This window comes from Lethenteron reissneri, chromosome 24 (genome assembly GCF_015708825.2).
Source record: "Lethenteron reissneri isolate LAM-NWPU_2019-01 chromosome 24, ASM1570882v1, whole genome shotgun sequence".
Lineage (NCBI taxonomy): Eukaryota > Metazoa > Chordata > Hyperoartia > Petromyzontiformes > Petromyzontidae > Lethenteron > Lethenteron reissneri.
Window position 1 is genome coordinate 11,885,233 of NC_083802.1, and position 20,265 is coordinate 11,905,497.

General features: G+C 45.2%; 1 protein-coding gene across 11 annotated transcripts in view; it reads left to right on the plus strand.

The window, feature by feature from the left end:
• LOC133346595 (zinc finger protein basonuclin-2-like) overlaps positions 1-20,265 on the plus strand; it is an 86,651-nt gene that overhangs the window by 58,770 nt on the left and 7,616 nt on the right. For all 11 annotated transcript variants that reach the window (XM_061558265.1, XM_061558272.1, XM_061558264.1 and 8 more), the window contains one exon: positions 17,271-19,492. In XM_061558265.1, the coding sequence (XP_061414249.1) occupies positions 17,271-19,492 (2,222 nt within the window). The remainder of the gene's footprint in view (positions 1-17,270; positions 19,493-20,265) is intronic.

Consider the following 20,265-nt stretch of genomic DNA (forward strand, 5'->3'; position numbering starts at 1 on the left):
AGAAAATATGTTGTTATTTGTCTTGCTTGACCTGTCACTTATTACGTACGTCTCCTGAAGTGGCAGTGTTTTAATGCGGTATTTTTATGATTAGGGTGTAAAATGTGTCGGTAATGTTGCCGTTATTGTTATAATAGGCCTGTGTTCTTTTTTTATTGGCTCTGTTCAATAATAGCCAGACACATCATAAATGTGCTCCGTATACTCCCGACCTCCTGCTGCACCCACTCACCTGACTGCGGTTTTATTTATACATCTGAGCTGCCATCTGCAATAAAACACTCTTGGGCAAGCTCTGCAAACACAATAAGTCGTACGTTTGCTCAGTAACATTCTGCAGTGCTGAAGGTATACCGTATATATTAGTTCATATCACGGCTACTGTGTAGTCGGCTATGATAACGGCAGTTTTTTTGTACGTTTTATTTTGTTGCCATGTTCACGAGGCACGCTGCCACTGTGTAATGGTCAGCAAGCTGGACTTCTGGCAAAAACCAGAGGCATCCGGTTCAATCTCTTTGCCGCAACAGTTGACACAATGGGGATATTTCTTAAACCCCTCCACAGCCACTCTGTTTTCCCAGCAGTGTAAACGGGTACATCACAGTTGGTCTCAAAGGCAGGTCATGTGTGGTGGGCAGAAGTGTGTGGGTGTGCTCCCATGACTTCCAAGTCGTCTGGTCAGCGTGGAAAATTATTCTGAAAAACCCTCTCGGGGGTGGGGGGGGGGGCTCGCTTAAGCTCACTTGATTGACTTTACTGTATATACTTCACGTCTCCCAAGATGGATGGCCAGCGTGGAAGAGTAGGCCAAAAAATACCCTCTACAGGGGCCCCCTAGAACCCGATTGAAAGTGGTGGCCGTTCCGCCAGCAGTTGCGTGAGCAAGCAGTTGCAGGGCTGCACCTTTACCTTGTACTGCATTCATGATCATATAAAGTTAAATATACTTGTCAGGATGGCTTTATTACACCCATGAGATGGCACTCTTCTGTATTTTACGGAGCACTAGAGCCCGCTTGAACATATGTGAATTTATGTTTTGTTACTTCGGTACGTAATACATTCAATTCATCACACTAGTACAATCCTTTTGACATATACAAAACAATTATAATATGCTGTTACAGTTATGACCAGTGATGAAATTACAGTGAGATATTTACATCTCCATGTCACCGTTTTGTTGCTCGTCACAATTTTTTGACGATTGTGTTCGTGGAAGGGAAAGTGTATTTGCATCGCGTAGGTACAGATATGTAAATGCTTTAAAATACACTTGTTTACACATATTATGAAAAAACGTGAGAAATTGTGACATGCCATCAAAGTGATTTAGTGTGGTGCTCCCTTCGAGTAGTGTAATTAAGTACTTCCTTTGGCTAATTGGGAGTCATAGCCGATGACTTCTTAAAATTAACCTTACCGATGTAGCTTGTCATTATAATTGACAAGCAAACAAAGGGCTCTATTGGGAGGTGTGAATATTCGGTGGTGCAGCAATTGGGAAGGTAACATTTGATTGCCAGTAAGCTCTCGAACGAGTGCTGGCCCAGATGTCCGTGCACTGAACGACGAACCTGACCACCCTGGTTCGATTCCCGGCCGTGGCTAGAGCACCCGAGTGATATCCGTGGCAGTCCTGGGTGGCTGCGTCCCCTTTACCCCCCACCCGCTTCAACCACCGTGGTGAAGTAAGGTCAAACGAACCCCATGACTGACACGCCACGGTGGTGGAGGGGAGTGGTGGGGTGGGGAGGGAGCAGGCCTGTCATCCAGCAGTGGATTGATGAATCGCTGGAAATTATAAAAATTAACATTATTAACGCTCAAGTGTCCGTCAAGGCTTAGGATAGGGGCACCTCCCAGGACCGTTTTGAAACCTAACCGAAGCTTGAAAAACACTTGGCTTTGTCAGACGCTTCAAAGCTCGGTGCCAGGTGGTCCTCAGTCAGAGTTTTTAGTTCCCTAGCTCAGGTGGTGTTTTGGGTTATGTGGTTTTTAAACTGCTCGGCTCATTGGATCCATGCATGCATTAGCCCCTCGGGGGGGGGGAGGGGGGAGGAGGGCTAGGGAAGGGGGCCCGTTGCTGGAAAAGGCAGGAAGGAATACTTTTCGTGCACAGTAATAGGTGTGTATGCCTAGGTAGTAAAAAAAAAAGAACCTCATAAGAAAAGGAAAATGCTCAAAGCTTGCACTTGTTGGGTCCCCAAACAGAAATCCTCTCTCTCTCTGTCAGCGGAAATAACCCCACAGAAAGAAAAAAAATGTAGGTAAAGAAAAACCCCATCAATGTAGAAATGAATGGCCAGGAAATTCTGCTCGACATTTCTAGTAAAAGCAGCTGTCCGCCTATAGCAACTGCTCGCGATGAGCTTAACCGCATGTGACAAACCCAAAGACTTCTTTTGATGTGTTGGAATGCATCGCACTGGTTTTATTTGATGCAATAAAACCAATTAAGTAGCAATTAGGTAAATTATAATAAACTAAAAAATGCAATAAAAAATTAAGATTTAAAAACCGGGATTGCAGATGTAAATTCACGCACACGTGTAGAATGCCCTGGGTAATTATGTGTATTAGCAGTGGTGTCGTACACACCTCTGTTACTTCCAGAGTTGAAACTCACTTTACTCTGAAGTACCCGGCCTCAGATAGAGAAATAGTTTTGCCGTTGTCACCAACGTGAGGGCAATTGTGCTGTGAGCCTCGTGTCCTAAGACAAAGAATCCGTTCAGAACTCTCACGGAGCATTGCATTACCCCATTGCTCTAAAATGGTCCTGTGAAAGAAGGGATCATGGAAAACTGCTTCTGAGATCTCTTCAAGTGGTTCCTTATCCACAACAGGAGGCAGTTCTTTCTGATCCACCCCCTGAGATAAATGATCGTCGCTTGACAGTCACACCAAATATTTCGTTTCGTTTTTTATTCTAAACGCTAAACGGAATTTTACGTGAAGTCGTTGGTGACCGGGCTGGGACCATCAGCTCTCTACGTTTGAGAACAACTTTTTAATCACTGGCGGCTGTCCCACATCTGAACACAGGTTCTCAAATCTGGCATTCTCCGATGCCAGATCAGCACTTTGACCTCTGAGTGACCCAGCCACCTCCTTGGATTAAAACATTTAAATTAATATGATCGAATCACTGAATCCTTGCAACAGTTAAGGAGCATGCAAACGAGCCTCAATCTTGACAAAGGCGGAAGCTAAAAGGATGTTTAACAAAAAATACCATGTAACAAAGGTTTAAATTGTAGGCTTGGGATTCGCTATACTATTCGTTTTAAGTGGACACAAGATATCCAAACCACCAAGCCATGCTATTAATGTAAAGAAGAGAATAGCGATTACTGCGAGGTTAAACGTACTCTACAGGCGTGAGCAAAAGGCTGTGATGTGTTAAATTCACGAGGCATCGTTATTTCAAGTACTTATACAAATGATCATATGCTGCAGATTCAGGCAATAACATTAAACTGAAATGACAAGTGTGAGATTCCAACGCTGAACCTTGAAATGTGAAAACACACAATGGCATGCGATTAGCTTAAATCATTCATTCCTATATCAAATATGAGTTAATTATAGCCTCTTAACACTTGGCCAAGGGGGAATTCTTTTCCGCTTGCCGTAGAAGCTTATTACCCTGTTGTGCATGCAAAAAGTGATCAATATAATTGTTTTTTTATTGATAATTTTCAAACGTAGAGAATGCGTTCCACGTTACTCTCCCACAATTGAAGCATATTTTACAAATAACTCACAGCGCTTTGACAATCCCCGGCTTGACAAAGGTTCACCACACATCGCATCGATCCTGGGGATTGCTTGACCATACTTCACCACGATAAGCAGTGTTAAACAGTGTGCATTGGTGAAGGGTGTTGATGGAGAGGTTGCCTGAAGGGCGGGGGGGGGAGGGACATCACCGGTTTGGATGTCTGTCCACCACTCATGCTAGCCGAGACCACAGCAAACCGCCGCCGCTCCTTCCCATTCGTGAACAACGTCACGTTGCTTAAATATTCACGTCGCAGCATACGGATCTTGTATTTTGTAAAAAATAAAAAAATCCAATAAAAATGTGCAATGGCAAAAAACGCCAACGTGGAATTTTTGCGCAGTCGTTGAGGGTCACTGTACAAGTTGTTCTCTCGTGACTGTGGTTCCCATGTGCCCAGGCGACATGCCGAAATATCGAGAGTGGAAGTGCGTCATCTCGAGCTGCGGTGGAAATTCTGTGCCATTGGCGGTGTGGTGAATCTAACACGGGGACGCACATTCTCAAGCTTTTTGGCCAAGGTTGCTCTCAAATAAATAAATAAACGGGTGCAGGGGCAGGGTGAGGGGGGGGCAGAGTTACCCAGAGGTAGTGAGGCAAACGTCAGTGATCAACGAATGGGAACGAAGGGGCTCATGCCGGAAGTGATAGCGGTGTCAATTGATGGCATTGAATTCCAAAAGGGGGCCGATAACCTCCACCTATCCCACCCCTCCCGCCCATTTTTTTTACATAAACATTTTTGATCGTCATACAAGAACAACCCAGGATGCAGTGGGAATTTCAAAAGGGAGGGAAGAACAACACGTTGAGCAGTTATATTTATGGGACATTTTTTTTGCCAGTGTCAAAATGATTAAATAAATAAGTCGAGATTTTACCCTTTTCTGACAATAAAACAGAAGTTGTGTTAAGATGTTCAAAGACCAAACAGTTGCCTTTCGCAAGGCATCAAGTCGGCATTAACCACACGTACTTGTGGCAAAAACGTGTACACAAATGTCTTATAATCTATGCATTTTACTTGAAACTGATTGGCCCTACACCAAGAGACGGCTATCTATTTGTTACTCTTAGGTTTTTTCGGTAAAGTCACGTAGGTAAAAAATAAAATTAAAAGTTAATAAAAGTAAAAATGGAAATAAAATAAAATAATAAATCACGACGTTTCGGAGGCAACACAAGTCTCCGTCATCAGGTGGGACAGTCACAGCTAAAATTACTGCATCAAGTGGGGTAATTTTAGCTGTGACAGTCCCACCTGATGACGGAGACTTGTGTTGCCTCTGAAACGTCTTGATTTATTATTTTATTTTATTTCCATTATTACTTTTATTAACTTTTTATTAAATTTTTTACCTACGTGACTTTACCGAAAAAACCTAAGAGTATGAATCCTTGCAGTCACGAAAGCTTCAAGTCTAGAATATCTATTTGTTGTTTGAACTCCTTAACACCTGCTGTTTGCTTGTTTTTATTGCCAGAAAGGGTCAAAGAAAACTAAACCTCTATTTGTGATTTTTTTTTTCCCATCGACAAGGACCAGCGTCAATGCACCCTCAACATTAGGGAACCGACCACGGAATCCGGGCTCGCTAGGGGATAGCCCCCCCCCCCCCACTCCTTTTATGAAGGGGATTATTATTATTTAGTTATTGTTTATTGGAGGGAGAAGGGGTGGGGTGACTTGTACAATAAACCTCTGCCAAAACACGTCACGTGCTGTTCGTGTAAGTGTAAAGCGTGCCATGGGGCAGGTTTGCATCCAAAGCAAAACTAAAATTAATTTGAGATATTTGAAATTGTTGTTTTTTTTAAATAAAGAAATAACCCAGTAAATAATTAATGCAATGGTCGATTGTCTGACGAGTATTGGGGAATTGTTTGTTTTTTTGTGCGTGTGCTATCTTTACCGAATTACTGGTACTTAAGAGACTCATGGTGAAGGAATGTTGAGGCAATGTTTCCAATGAGGCTGCATTGCATAAGAATGACTCTTTGGTTCTTTCGGTAAAGTCACGTCGAAAGAAAATAAACTACGAAAGCTTCAAATCAAGTTTGCATAATAATTGTTTCATTATCATGCGTCTGCAGCGTTATACGTGGGTTGGGTTTGATCCTCATGTTGATTTTTCAAATCACTCATCAATTCGCTCTTTGGTAGCTCAGCACAATGCGCAATAGATTGTACTGCAATGTTACAACACTTCCTAAATACCGTGCACAAACTCATGATATGGTGATTGTGGAGCATTATGGATAACATTCATTTGTAGTCATTGGCCTGTGCCTTTCCAAACCAATGTTATCCTGCAGGGTTTGTTTAAGCATAGAACCTCGAGACTGGTTTCTTAAACATTGCAGTATTTTAACGTTCCACTATTCTTTACGTCAATAGTTGTAATGTGTCCCTGTTACTATTAGCAGAGTGCTTCCAGCCCGTGTAACCCTGTCATGCACTTGCACTTCTTTGCCATTGTGTTTTTGGCGATATTATGTTTGCACACCCAAGACAGTGAACGTTCAATAATGTATACAATCAGTCCTTTTAAAACAACTGCACAGTACGTGTTTGTATATGAGTTCAGCTTTCTCTCGTGGATGCTAGGGCATTCATTGTTTGTGTCAGGCCTCTATGTCAGTGTGAAATCTATAATCCGGTTTTTCCCACCATCACGACAGGGCCCAACAGTGTAAAATACGTCTTGGTACCCCTTGTGATGTCTTTTTACGATATACCGCATGTTACTCGGCACCATGTCCGACGTTTCGCTCTATGCGGTGGGTGCTTCGTTGGAAATCAGGCCGAACAATACGCAGTATAACCTACACCGTAGTCCTCTTCATATTAAGCTACACACATCAATATCGTAGTGCTTACACGCCTGACCCCACGGCTCTGTTGATGTTGCATGAGAACTAATCACTCCATGTGACTAACGCCACCGTACAAAGGGCTTGCACTCACATTCACGTGCCCGCTGCGTTCAATTCATCTTGCCAATTAATCTTCTATATAATTTCTATTTAATGTGTGTGCAAGTAGATTGCCTATGACCAAATCACCCAGGATTTGTTGAAGCTACGCAGGGCTGAGCCTGGACAGTGCCTGGATGGGTGACCAGCATGAGCAAAACAGGTGTTGCTGAAATTCCTCATTCATGTGGCAGGGGCTATGTTTTAAGCAGAGGGCAATGCAGAAAAATCCATCGTTGTGTTAATCTATGCTTCCCGCCTTTACCAACCCACGCTGACCAGCACGGTGAAGCACGGTTGGATAACCCGCGTAACCTGTATTTATGTGGGGAGGTCCTCATCCAGCAGTGGATTGGCAAAGGGGTTGTACGTGCACGTACAACATTGGATGGGTGCAAGGCGTGATTGCCGCATGGGGATGACGGATATACAAGCCGGAGAATTGCGTTCATAGGCACAGAACTGGGAATTCTTATTAATTTATGCACATCTATTTATTTACGACTGGTTGAGTTGTGAATTTATGAGCTCAGCGCACAGCTTTGTCATACTGTAATATATATATTTAAGTTTTCTTGTTTTGGTGGCAGGGGTTAACGCGCTGAGGGAAGCTTTTGTATTGTTAGGCAAGGTATTTTTCGTTACATTATCTCGCCCCGTGAAAGTTGGGTGAGGTAATGTATCGGCACATCGGTGTCACCTTTGGCGATGCCAGCAATGACCCTGACTGCACGGCTCGGACGAATGCCTAGCGATCGTACGGGGCAGCGCATTAGGAGCGGAGCGGGGGGCGCACTGCGCTTATCGACCGGGGGGCCTCACTGCGCAGGTATCGAAATTCCTCCGCTCCCTAAAATAGACCGCTTTAATGACGGCGGCTGATGGACCTAAAAGCTAAATAATTGAAGAGTACAAGATGCATACGAAGATCAATGTGCTCCCTCTAAGAGCCGCGGGGTTAACTTCTTAAGGTATTTTCCGGGCGACAGTCCTGCCCCCTCAAACCCCGTACAGTGTCCTGTTGTGAACTATTATTTATGCATGCAATGATTTATGTAATAGATAATTTTTGTACTGCTTAACATATGCCACGGTTTCACGCACTCAACAATTCTCTTTTATTTTGCGGCGTTTGCTTAAAACGATGTCGAAGTCGTCGCGTTGGAGAATTCCTGCGAGCTTGCAGCGTGCAGAAAGAGGGTTGCCACCCTGCGTTTGTGCCAAGGTTAAAATATTACCTTCTGCCTCCCTATTACTGAATTACCAGTAATTTACACACGTCGTGTGCAGATAAGTGCTGAGCTATGCTTTGCAGGGAGAATAGCTCTAAATCTGTCCCGCATAAAGTATGCGTGTTTTGGTTAAAACAAGCAAAAACACAGCGTGACAGCGGGAATAGAAATGAAACAGCTTTCGGATTCTTCTAAGTTTTATCGCTGTTTTTGGAACTTGACAAAAGAAATCAATTGTGTGGCGAGTCACAAATATAGGTAAATGATGAGCAAAAAAATTATCAGTTAAAGATTTACGTTTGTTGATGCCATGTGCGTATGGGAAAGACCCAACTTTCGGGTAAATAAACAAGAGGCTTCACGACCAGCCTCCTCCTTAAAACGTTTAAAAAAAGAGAAGGTTTATTGGATGGGATTGCAGACAACAATGAGAGAGAGAAAACTAAAAGTGCCGCGTGTACACATTCTGCGTGGAGCATTGGCTGCCGATGGCCCGTTCGCTTCGTTGGACCCGCCGTGGGTGGTGCAGAGAAACTCTCGCTTAGAGAATGTCGTGCCACGGAGACCGCTCGATCTGCGGGAATCAAGCGCCGGGATCGAAGTGTGGCGACGGCACTTGCCACTGCCGACGGCACTTGCTCGGCCACCGTTGACTCATCGCCCTCGAGCCGAGGGAGTTGGTCCGCTACCACTTGGGGTGGCAACTGCTGCCAGTGTCCACCGTGGAGAAATAATCTTAGCGTACATACTGTTTTATTCGACGCATACTTGGAATTTATTTTCATATTTCATATATTTTCCGTATGTCATTTGGATCTCCCCCTCCCTCCCTCCTCGCCAAACATGAAATTCTCCCTCGGACATAATACAGTGCCCTGTTAATCACGTTTTCTTCACAAAACAGATACTACGGTGTGACCTTGCTACCCTACACATTTGTTGGCTGTAGATAAAATGCTTCGAGAAAATAATTGTTCGCGTTTGCCACCATAGGTAGTACCGATAAGCCATTTTCTGGGCAGCGGCTCAAGCACCATATAATTTAAGTACCGAGAGGAATTGCTGTTATACACTCGATCTTTATTTCTGTTGAACACGGAACGACGGTGCCAAACTGGCCGTGCGCACGCACACACACACACATTTACTCACAGCGCCTGGTCCCGCGGATCCTCTGGGGTTATGTTGAAGAACAGGGAGGCTTATCCGGCTTGTCTTACCTTTTGCAACATTCGGCTAACAGTAGCCCTGGAGGGAAAAGGCGCATTGGGTTGGCTAAAGCCAATTTGTGTTTTTTTAAGGCACATGTGAAGAAGTTGAATTCTTAAAAGCTGGTCGAGCATGCCGCCGTGCATGTTTCAGTTTATTAAACAAATCAAAACAAAGATCGCTTGAGATCTTCTACAAGCAGATCAATAACTTTGGCTGAAAAAAACATTTTTGAGCCAAAGCTATTGAAACATATTTTTTTACCCAGCTGTTTTAACACTTTATTTTTCTCACATATTTCATATCCATGCGGTCCGTATATAAAGTCAGACAATGAGGTCCATTTGCTTGAGCGTACAATAGCGGCATTCAAAGAATCTATCACCTGATCTTGCAAATGCCGCCTTAATTTTTGTTCCCCTTTTTTTAAAAGGACAAAATTGTTTTCTTGCCTGAGAACAGTGAGAGTGATACACTTATCTCTTGCGATGACCTCATGCTGAACCCAGTGGTCCCGTCTCCGCTCTCATTAATCAGCCCTTACATTCCAAGGTGCTCTGCCTTCGAATGGCTGATGAGCCATTAGCTGACAAAGCACTGTTCCGTGCACTTTTCCTCAGCTTAAGTGCATGGCTTGAGCCTGCTCTCCCTCCCTCTCACCCGTAATTTACCGTACTTGCTAGTCGTGAAGTTTGGAGGCGTCCAATCATCATTGGCAGTGAATTGGCCGCAAGTGAAAAACCCCGCGGGGGCTTTGTAGCGGCTGAGTTTTTAAACCTTCGCTGTCCGTGGCTGTGACGGCACCTTGTTGAAAAAGCCCCAGTTTGAGCAAAAAGTGGTGGCTGCATGCCATCAACGATTGAAATGTTTACAGATATTATTTGGCCAAAGATGTGACAATTAAGTCCTCATGGTCATCATCATCATCATCGTCGGTGGCCATATTCAATTTACTACTAGATGAAGGCCTGACCAAGCTTCCGCAGCCTCTCCCGATCCTGCCATCTCATTAATATTGGTTGTCAAAGAAAATGTCTGTCTAATTTGGCCAGAGTCGTTCATACCATTCGGCTAAATATAATATTCCCATATCATTCTCATAACCTGTTGATAACCGATTCTCACGTGCACGATTTGATGCATGTATAGTGAGCCATAAGAATTTATTGAATCGATCATTTGATGCATAATTGTGCATCTATGATTCAGAATTAATCAGCAAACGCATCGATGCACAAATGGCTCATGCCTGTATATTTAATGATCAAACTGATGCTTTATACGGGAACTATATATTGTTGCTTCATAATAACCTACAGATTTACAATATTCAATTTCACGACACAACTCTTTTACGAGTAAACATTTAAATATGGCTCCTATTTTGTGAATTGATCATTATTTTTCGCACTGTATTTGAGTATTGTACATTAAGTGGTGTCTTCAAAACTATTCGTACGTTGAAAGTGGTTTTAATATAAGCTGTCCATAAAGCTTTCTTGCTTTATATTAAAAGCATATGTATGTAAACTATTGAAAAGCAGTTTGAATTGTGTAGTTGAAATGTTAGCCACGTATCCCTTCGACGGTTAAGTTTGGTAAACCGAAAGGCTTGAGTGATCTTCATCGGCACATATAACATAATTATTATCTGCAATCGCACCCGCGATGTTGTTGGTTGAACACCTGGGACTGCGTCAAAGCTCAGAGCGATGAAGGGTGTTACCAATGTTGCGGTAGACATCTGGAGGTTTAGACACTCGATGGATGAACTCGTCACAGTGCCAAGCACGCGCGCGCGTGTGTGTGCTTAGTTTTACTGCGACTGCCTAATTTTGGAAACGATGAGAATAACAATTGGATTTATTTAATCATAGTTGATACCTTAAAGGATGCTCTGCATTTCTGGAGGAGTTGACGTGGGGAATTCAAGAGGATCGCCCCCCGTTGTTTCAACTGCCACGCCTGGAGATAGTACTGGGCGATCTCCCCGCGCCATGGCCGCATTCCCACAGAGCAGTGCGTCCAATGGTTATTGTTCCAGATGTTGGGATTGCGATGAGGGACGTCTACGTATTCCGTGAGAATCAGTTGGCACAGTTTATGAAGGGAGACAAGCCACTACTTGCACGAGACGCACAAGTTGTGCCGCTGTTGACATTTGGCCACGGTGCCAGGCTCTTTTGGCAAAAAGGTAACACCGCGTACACCGCTGACTCCAGGCAAAGCTTTAAAAATGCATGCCGTCATATCGGTTGGGTGGCCGGTTTTTTTTAAGACGTTATTAAATTTAACACTAATAACGAGAAAAACTGGGGAACAGGGCATCTGCAGCGCCTGGATATTTTGTTGGCTTGGTGACTCCTGATTAGGTCACACTGGGTTGATAGCACAACAGAGTGAAATAATCATTACCATGCTATACACACAAAACAATGTCGAGCTCTATATAAAGATTCTATGGCTGAAGCCAGCCAAACCGACGCATACGAGTCCCAGCAGACGCAGAGCTATAGTGGCTGATACGGCGGCAAAATGGGAACTTAGAGAAATGCTTGTGGCTCTGCTTTGAAAGTGTAGACCAGTTAAAAATCCATCCTGTGCGTAGTGAATGTTTGCTGGCACAGGTTTTGAAAGGACAGCATGCCGTGTATAATCATTTAAACCCTCCATTTACGCGTGCCGACCTGTGTTCGGATTTGAAAGAGACGATGCATACGAGTTAATAGGCCATTGTATTGTCAACAGAGGAGTGAGCTGATTTTTGCCATTATATCACAGATATATTAAAAGGCGAGAATCATAACCAAGATGCAGATTTCATGAGCATTAAAATTTAAATTCCTTAAAGAATGATAGAATATGCAATGAGATTGTCATTAACACATTTTTTTGTTTGTTATATATACTATCTGTGCTTATTTAAAACATGTTTACGGCTACAATGATCAAACTTGTATCTGTAAAAACTTTATATAAAAGCCAAATGGAAAAAAAATCCTATTTTCACTTTAAGCTATTACAATAAGTTTAAAGTTAATTATAAGAAATTAATGTTTCAAATGTCAAAACTGCTCAAGCATCGACTGAATTTCAGCAGGAGACCAAGAAAAAATGGTTGTGGTCAGAGATGTAAAGCGTGCAAAAAATAGAGAGTTTTAATGATCTCTGATGCTGTGATTGTAAAGTGTTTATTTTTTTCTCTCGCTGCATTCGTAAATCCTTAAAACAATAAAAACTAATGAAGGTGTGTGTGTCCCCCCCCTAACATCAACATCCATGTCCGACAAATAGCACAGAAAATTAGGTGCTTTGTTAAATGGTGGCATTTTAAAGTAATTCATGAGGGTCGTTTTGACTCGTGTCAAGCTGCCATCACATGACAAGGCTGGTCTCATGACTGGCATTACATAGCGCTATGAATTGTATCTGGAATGGTGGCCAAAGCTTTGCCTGCAGTTGCACCCTCCCACTTTATTTTCACTTGAACTCCCTACAACCCCCCCCCCCCCTCACATTCCACAAAGCAGTCCCAATGTTTTTAAAAGAACATAAACACACACGTTGGTGCGCTTTATCGATATCGCCAAAGAATTCACGGTCTTTTTTTTGTACACATCTGTGTACGCGTACAGTTAGGAAGTGACCACCAAGTATCAATGCACGGTGGTAAATGTGCTAAAATTGCTACGCAAAGATGATGTCGGTTTACATTATTTGATTGCTGCTCATTTGTTTTAATGGATGTTCCCGTTGCCCGTCGAGCCCTCGATTCTGCGAATGATTGGCACTTTAAATGCAGCGTGATAAGAACGAGGGGTCCCCATATTCATCGCAACATGAGCTGGGCAAGAAGCAGAGATTAAAAAGACGTTAAGTCAAGGGAATCCATGCAGTGAATGTATAATGTAGCAGGCACAAGCCGTCTGCTGCACCGTCTCGCCGTTGGTGGAACAAGCGTAGCACGCAGGGTAGAGTGTGCATCTCGCTCTACAATCAACCCTTGCTTGCCTACGTTTCTGTCATTAATTTTCCAACGGTGTAAAAAAAAATCCTGTTGTGCAGTGGCATTATTAAAGTATTTATTTGTTTTTTTTGGTCAAAAATAAATTATGCCCCTTAAAATTTTTTATTGGATTGTTGGTAATTGGCTTTCTCTTGAAGCTGCAGCTGGCAACTTGGGCAACTGTGGAATTCCGCTGTGACTTGCGCACCCACACGTGCATTGTGTTTTTCATTACCGGCCGCTCTGTCCTGAAACCTGCATCTTTTTTTACCTGAAGGCCTCGGGCAGCAGTTCACCTGACTCAATGTCTGCCATCTGGTGGAGAAGGGGACACATTGTTTGAGATGGGGGGGTGTTGTTCGTACGTGCAGGTATTATTTATAAGCGTATTTGTGCGCTTTTAAAGTCGTTCATTTTCTGTGGTCGCTGTTGTTTGCAGTTGGTGCTGTTAGCGCGTAATCTTTTCATTGCCCATCGTTGCTGGATTAGTTGAACTGCGTCACTGTTGGAGAGGGGTTGCGATTGTTCTTGGGGAACTCTTTTAAAAACTAAAAGACTTGGTGAGAGAAATATTGTTTTATTTTCGTTTCGCTTATAGCTTGCGTCGGATGAAGAACGCGAATGTGAATGTAATGAATGGACACAGCGAGTGCGCGGAATTCCATTCCACATAGTCTGCAGGTTGCAACAAGACAAAATGGCTTGGGCATGCTAAATGGTACACAAGGTAGCATCTGTACACAATGGAGCGTGCATTTCCAAAACACATGGGCATGGACGCGATGCCTGTGAATCACCACTTAAGCATGTGGTTTTAGTTCATATAATGGGCCAATCTTAATTATCTTGCATTCATACAAATGCTCACCGTAAAGGAATATGATGTGTTTTATAAGTTAGTCACTTCCAACATTTACTTTATAAAAAGCAAAGCAATGCTTCGTAGGTATATATTATACACGCACACTGAGTCACTGATGGTTACGCATATTTATGTATAACTAAACAAATGGAATACGTCTACGGACGAGAGACGATAGATTACTGTACCGTATTAATATTAATTGCAAAAGTATTTACTAACCACACTGGAGGAGCTTCGCTGAAATGATTTCAAATGGTGTTCACAAACAAAGCAAAGTGAGCCCCCCCCCCAACACCGTATGAAGGTTCATATAAAGGATTAATCATTTCAGTAAATGTATTTTCGCATTGCCCAAAGCGCGTCACTTGTGTAAATCGGCGATGACTATTGATTCTCGGACTTCTCTATAAAACATTTTTACAAAGTCGCCACCCTCTGAGAACGTCAAGAAATCATGAACCATTCATGATAAGGTGCTAATGGATAACATTCACGCACACTGAGCTTTTATCACACTACATTTAGCAGTTTACTGGATCAGCAGACTGCTCAGGCATGAAGCAGCCAGTATTAACTCTTATGAAATAAATCCAGTCTTGATCCCCCCCCCCCCAACTGATGTACAATAAATTGGTCCCTGAAGGTCAACCACATTTACACGGTAGAAAGGAGGGAGAAAGAAAATAAATTCCGCGTAAGTCGGGGGGGGGGGGGGGGGGACGGCACGGTTACATCGACGGATCCAGGTGGCCAAATGTGCGCAAAGAACACAAAATAGCAATCGCAATTACTGCTCCGTGGGTGTTCACGGGTGTGCTGTGTGTTATTTCGTGGTGCTGCCGGGCATCTACGATGCCGAAACCGTCAGTTCCCGAGGAAGCTCCCTTGCACGTGAAGCTAAAACGCCGGGCATCGTGCCGGTCAACACGCGGTACAACAAACCCAAAAGCACACGGGAGAGCCGGTTACAATATCGCCATCTGCCATGGTCATTCCACTGCTGGATGAAAACCTCCCCAACGCGACGCGGCGATGCAACAGACCACCGAGCCTCTTGCGCACTACAATCGTCGCTCCGTCTCCTCGGTCAGAACGTCCTTATGGACGCGCAATAGTAGGCGTTGTGAATTAATATGCGTTGCCGCTTGCATTGGAATTAAATCACTTTAACCAAAAAATTGCGGTAGAGTCAAATTCGTAACGGAGCCTCGTTACGCTCACTGATGTTGTTGTTGGGAGGCGGAGGGCAGTGTTTTGTCATCAGTTCAATTGTAAACACAACAGTGGCAGCTGGAGGGTTTTTTTTATCCGCACCTATTTCGCTCTCTCTCTCTCTCGACTCGACGTCCCTCTCTCTCCAAAGTGAGCAGCACGCTGCCACGGTGACAGAACGAGCCTCTCTACACGGCCTTTAATGGCTGCACTGAGTGTTTCTTGTCCTGAAGCAAACTGCCGGAGCTCTCCCCCCCCCCCCCCCCCCCATTGCCTCCCCTGTGCTGTGTCATGTTCGTGCCTCTGCTTCTGTCACATTCGCTCGTGCGCGGCCATAAATATAGCAGCGCAGTGTGCAGGGCGTGCAGTCACATAATCATTTTCTGCGAGCCACAGGTAATGATTAAGTGCTGGCAAGCTCTTTTCAGACGTGCCCATTATCCGCCACAGGTAGCACATGTGATCCAACTCAGTGCCGAGATTAACTAGGCTGTGTTGACAACCTGCGTTAGGTCACCCAGCCTCCGTGCTGATTGTAATAATGAAAAATTAAATCACGGCCCGCTTGTAATGACTTTACTGGCGGCAGACACACACACACTAAGCGTCCCTTGGATTCTTGGCCGATAATTGGTGCCAAATGAGGCCCTCCGTTCTACAATAATTATAGGGGGAATCTCGTCACGCATAAGGCAGATTTTTTTTTTTTTTGCCGGTGCACAAAAGTAGCGGCCAGATTGCAGTATGACGTGTCAATTTATCAAGCTACAGAAAGGCGTAATTAATGGAGACTCTCATTTGCCGCTCTGTTGTGTACCGACGCAGCTGCTTCAGTGGTTTGTGGGGGCCCATGACTTGGAGGGGGCTTTGCCGGTGGTGACCCTGAATGAAGTCCCCTTTGGACCGTAGTTGGACATTGAAAAGTCAGCCTCCTTTAACCCTTCCCTTTCCCATTTATGGCATCCTCCTCTTTCACTTTCACTAATGGTTTGTCTGTTAAAAGCTTATGGTAAATTATTGAAACAAATTACTACACCGACATATAGATTTTTTTATGGTTCACCTTGTTGTAAAATGTATATTATAGATCCACTTTTGTATAAGCATGTGCAACACTACCTTGTTATTAATTTATTGGACATATATAACACAGCTTTCGACTGTATGTGCGTCTGTGTGTATATTCCAGCTTGAGTAATTTATACTGGCAGTTTCTGTCACAACTGTAAATGATTGGCTTCAGAAAAGCGTCATGTCATTGCAATAAAAATTCAATATCTTTGTATTGTGGTAAATCGTAAAATGTGATTATTGCATGTGTAGCGCTGATGAAATGTGCCTTTAAAAAAAAAAAGCTCATTAAATTTCAAGACAGCAGTTACTGTGATGGTATAAATTTGTCATCATCATAATAATCATTAACCTGTTTTACCACAAAACGGTGCACTGGGAATCGTAGATATTGCTTAAGGATGATGGAAAAGTGATTAATATAAATTATGCACCAGTATAATACATTTTAATGTCATACAGGTAATAGTAATTTCCACACTCACGAAAAAACATGAGATCTAAGTGACATTATTGATCATATTCATTTGGAGCGACAAAAAAGGAAAGAGGACTCATCCAACTGTAATATAATTGCTTACATGAATAAAAATGTAGGTGGTGACGGTAAAGGCGCAGCCTTGCGAGAGGGCCTCTACTAGAGGGAGATCTAGCAAGCCCCTGTAGAAGCTATTTTGGCCTACTCTTCCAAGCTGGCCAGATGTCTTGGAAGAGGGCATTACCCCCCACTTTACCCCACACACAACCTGCGGATCGATGAACTGTTGCAGCTAACGTACAGTAATTTAATAAGTCCAAATATTGATTTATTAATTGTGCTACTGTTACAATTATTCATCTCCAGGCATATATGTTGTATTTTACATTTGTAAGAGGCGCTAACCATCTTTTGTATTGCTCTGGGTGCAGGATGTGAGTGGGAAGGTGCTCGACCGCTGGACAATCATGAGCAGAGAGGAGGAGATCATCACCCTGCAGCAGTTCCTGAGGTTTGGCGAGACCAAGTCGATCGTGGAGCTGATGGCCATCCAGGAGAAGGAGCTCCTGGCCGTACCGGTGCAGAGCAGCAAGGCGGACTCGGACATCCGCTCGTTCATCGAGGGCAGCAGTCGCTCCCGCAGCCCTGGCATGACGCCGCACCTGGAGAGCCCCGGTGCACCCGGTTCCACCAACAGCGTCCACCACTTCGAGAACATCCCCAACAGCCTGGCCTTCCTGCTCCCATTCCAGTTCATCAATCCTGTGGCCGCCCCGCTCATCGGCCTCCCGCCCAACGGCCTCCTGCTGGACCAGGCCGCGCTGAGGCTGCGCGAGCCCCCCATGCCACTGCCCGAGAGGCACACGGAGAGCGGCCAGGCCGAGGGCAGCAGGGTGTCGGTGCTGCGCGCTGAGCAGAACTCTGGACACAGAGGCGACCAGGCGTCGCTGATCAGAGCCGAGCAGGCGACAGCGCTCAGACCCGAGCAGGTGTCCGTTCTCAGGCCCGACCAGGCGTCCGTACTCAGGGGGATAGAGCCACCCGGCGTCCTCACGAGCGATCATTCGTCGGTGCTGAGGGCCGAGCAGCCGTCTGTGCTGAGAGGCGACCACCTGCCCATCATCAGAGGGGACCACACACCCAGCCGGAACGCGCTGTCCAGCATCACGAACGTGGACACAAAGCCTGAAACACCGCCGCGGCTCATTCCCATGCAAGCCGCCTCGCAAATGGGCAACATCATTAAGACGGAGACCCCCAAGAGCATATTTTTCTCGGCAAAAATGAGACACTTGCGAAAGAGCATGGCCCCGTCAAAAAAGGGACGGGTGTTTTGCAACGCGTGCGGCAAAACGTTTTACGACAAGGGCACGCTCAAGATCCACTACAATGCCGTCCATCTCAAGATAAAGCACAAGTGCACCATCGAAGGTTGCAACATGGTCTTCAGCTCCCTGAGAAGCCGCAACCGGCACAGCGCGAACCCCAACCCGCGGCTGCACATGCCGATGCTCCGGAACAACCGCGACCGCGACCTCATCCGGAGCGTGAGCAACCCTTCGACGCCGCCCTCGATGGGGACTCCCAAGTCTGAGTCCAGCTTTTCTACCCCCAATCGCCTCTCCCTGACCTTTCCGAGCGGAGGCCTCGATGCCGGCATGCACGGCCCTCTCGTCTTCCCCACCATTAAAACGGTGCAGCCCGTGCCGCCTTTCTTCCGGAGCCTCATCACACCGGGCGAACTGGCCAACACCCCGTGTCACATCCCCTCCTCCATCTCCGTGTCGTCTTCCATCCCCGAGCAGCCATCTCCTCGGGAGCTTCCGATGGAGCCCGTCTCGAAGAAGAAGCCTCGAAAGTCGAGCATGCCCGTGAAGATAGAAAAGGATGCCATGGAGATCTCCGACGAAGAGTTTGACATCGAAGACGACGAGAGTGACGAAAACAGGTCGGTCAGCAGCGACGTGAACAGCGCCAAAACGGACGACGACAACAACAAGAGCGAGGACGAGCGTTACGGGGACATGCGCGAGGCGGCGGACGCGAAGTACGGGGACGACGCGGACGCTCGCGCCGAAACGAACGGCGTGGAGAGGGGAAACGGCCTGGCGCACGACAACAACAACAGGAGCAGCGCGGAGCTCGCGAGAGACATCTTCCCAGAGCTCTCGGACCGAGACGTGGGCAACGCCAGGGAAGAATGCGAGGACGACAGCTCGCAGGAGGACCGCATGGACGAGGAGAGCCATGACGAGGGCAGCCAGAGCGACGACGAGGGGAGGCAGTCCCTGCAGTCGGAGCCGGCGTTCGTCAAGGAGGAGCACCCGGACTGTAGCTACGAACCGTACTACGCCTTCGGGCCGTACGGCTTCTTCAACAGCAGCTTCGTAGCGGCAGCCATGCGCAGAGATCTGAGCTGCCCCCCGTACGAGAAGAACATGACGGCCTTAGACTACAGCATGACGGAGAGATTCTCGGAGGACGGCGATTGGCTCTCGAGCAATGACCCCAAAGCGTGCAACGTGTGCAAAAAGATTTTCAAGAACTCGTACAGCGTAAAACTCCACTACAAGAACGTCCACCTGAAGGAGATGCACGTCTGCTCTGTGGAGGGCTGCAATGCTGCCTTTCCTTCTCGACGCAGCAGGGACAGGTCAGTTTCTAGCTCGGCAGATATGGTAATTAAAAATAAATAATACGGCTCTCAGGCTTTTACCTGTTTGCTAGTCTGCTTAGCAGAGGTGGGACAAAGTCATTGTTATGCAAGTCCAAGTCGAGTCTGAAGTCATCAAATTCATGACTCGAGTCTGACTCGAGTCCAAGTCACATGACTCGAGTCCACACCTCTGCTGCTTAGGGTAGGTGAATGACGACAGACGAAATATATTATTATTACTATTATTATTTTTCCAAATTGGAAATTGCATGTGCCGTGTCGTATGTTCATGTTAATCGTTCACAAGCTCGATAGTTAAAATGCTAAATAAAAATGGCGAAATTTTTAAAAACATTTTAAAATGTACTGTTTTTTTCTAATGTAAATGTATTTTGATGTGTAACAAAAAAAAAACTCCAACAAAAAAACACAATGTAGCGGTCTTGTAACAGAATGATAGTTTTGTGTTCATGGCTCAATTCGGTAGCTAAAGAGCCCACGATGTTGAAATATTGTTTATGGAACCGTACACCTGCCCTTGCCTGTCCAGGTGCATCCTCCACTGCATGCCACAGTATTTGGTGCATTGTAACCTAATGGATAGCTGTCACACACTCTTTTTTGTAATTCATACATTCATAGTTGTATAAAATAGAAGACGTTATTAAGTATAAAGCGTGTATAAAGGTGTACACTTTATTTTAAAATGGGCAGTTCGGTGTTGCTGTCAATGAGGAAAGATAATAGAGAGGGCGGAGGGGGGGGACGTC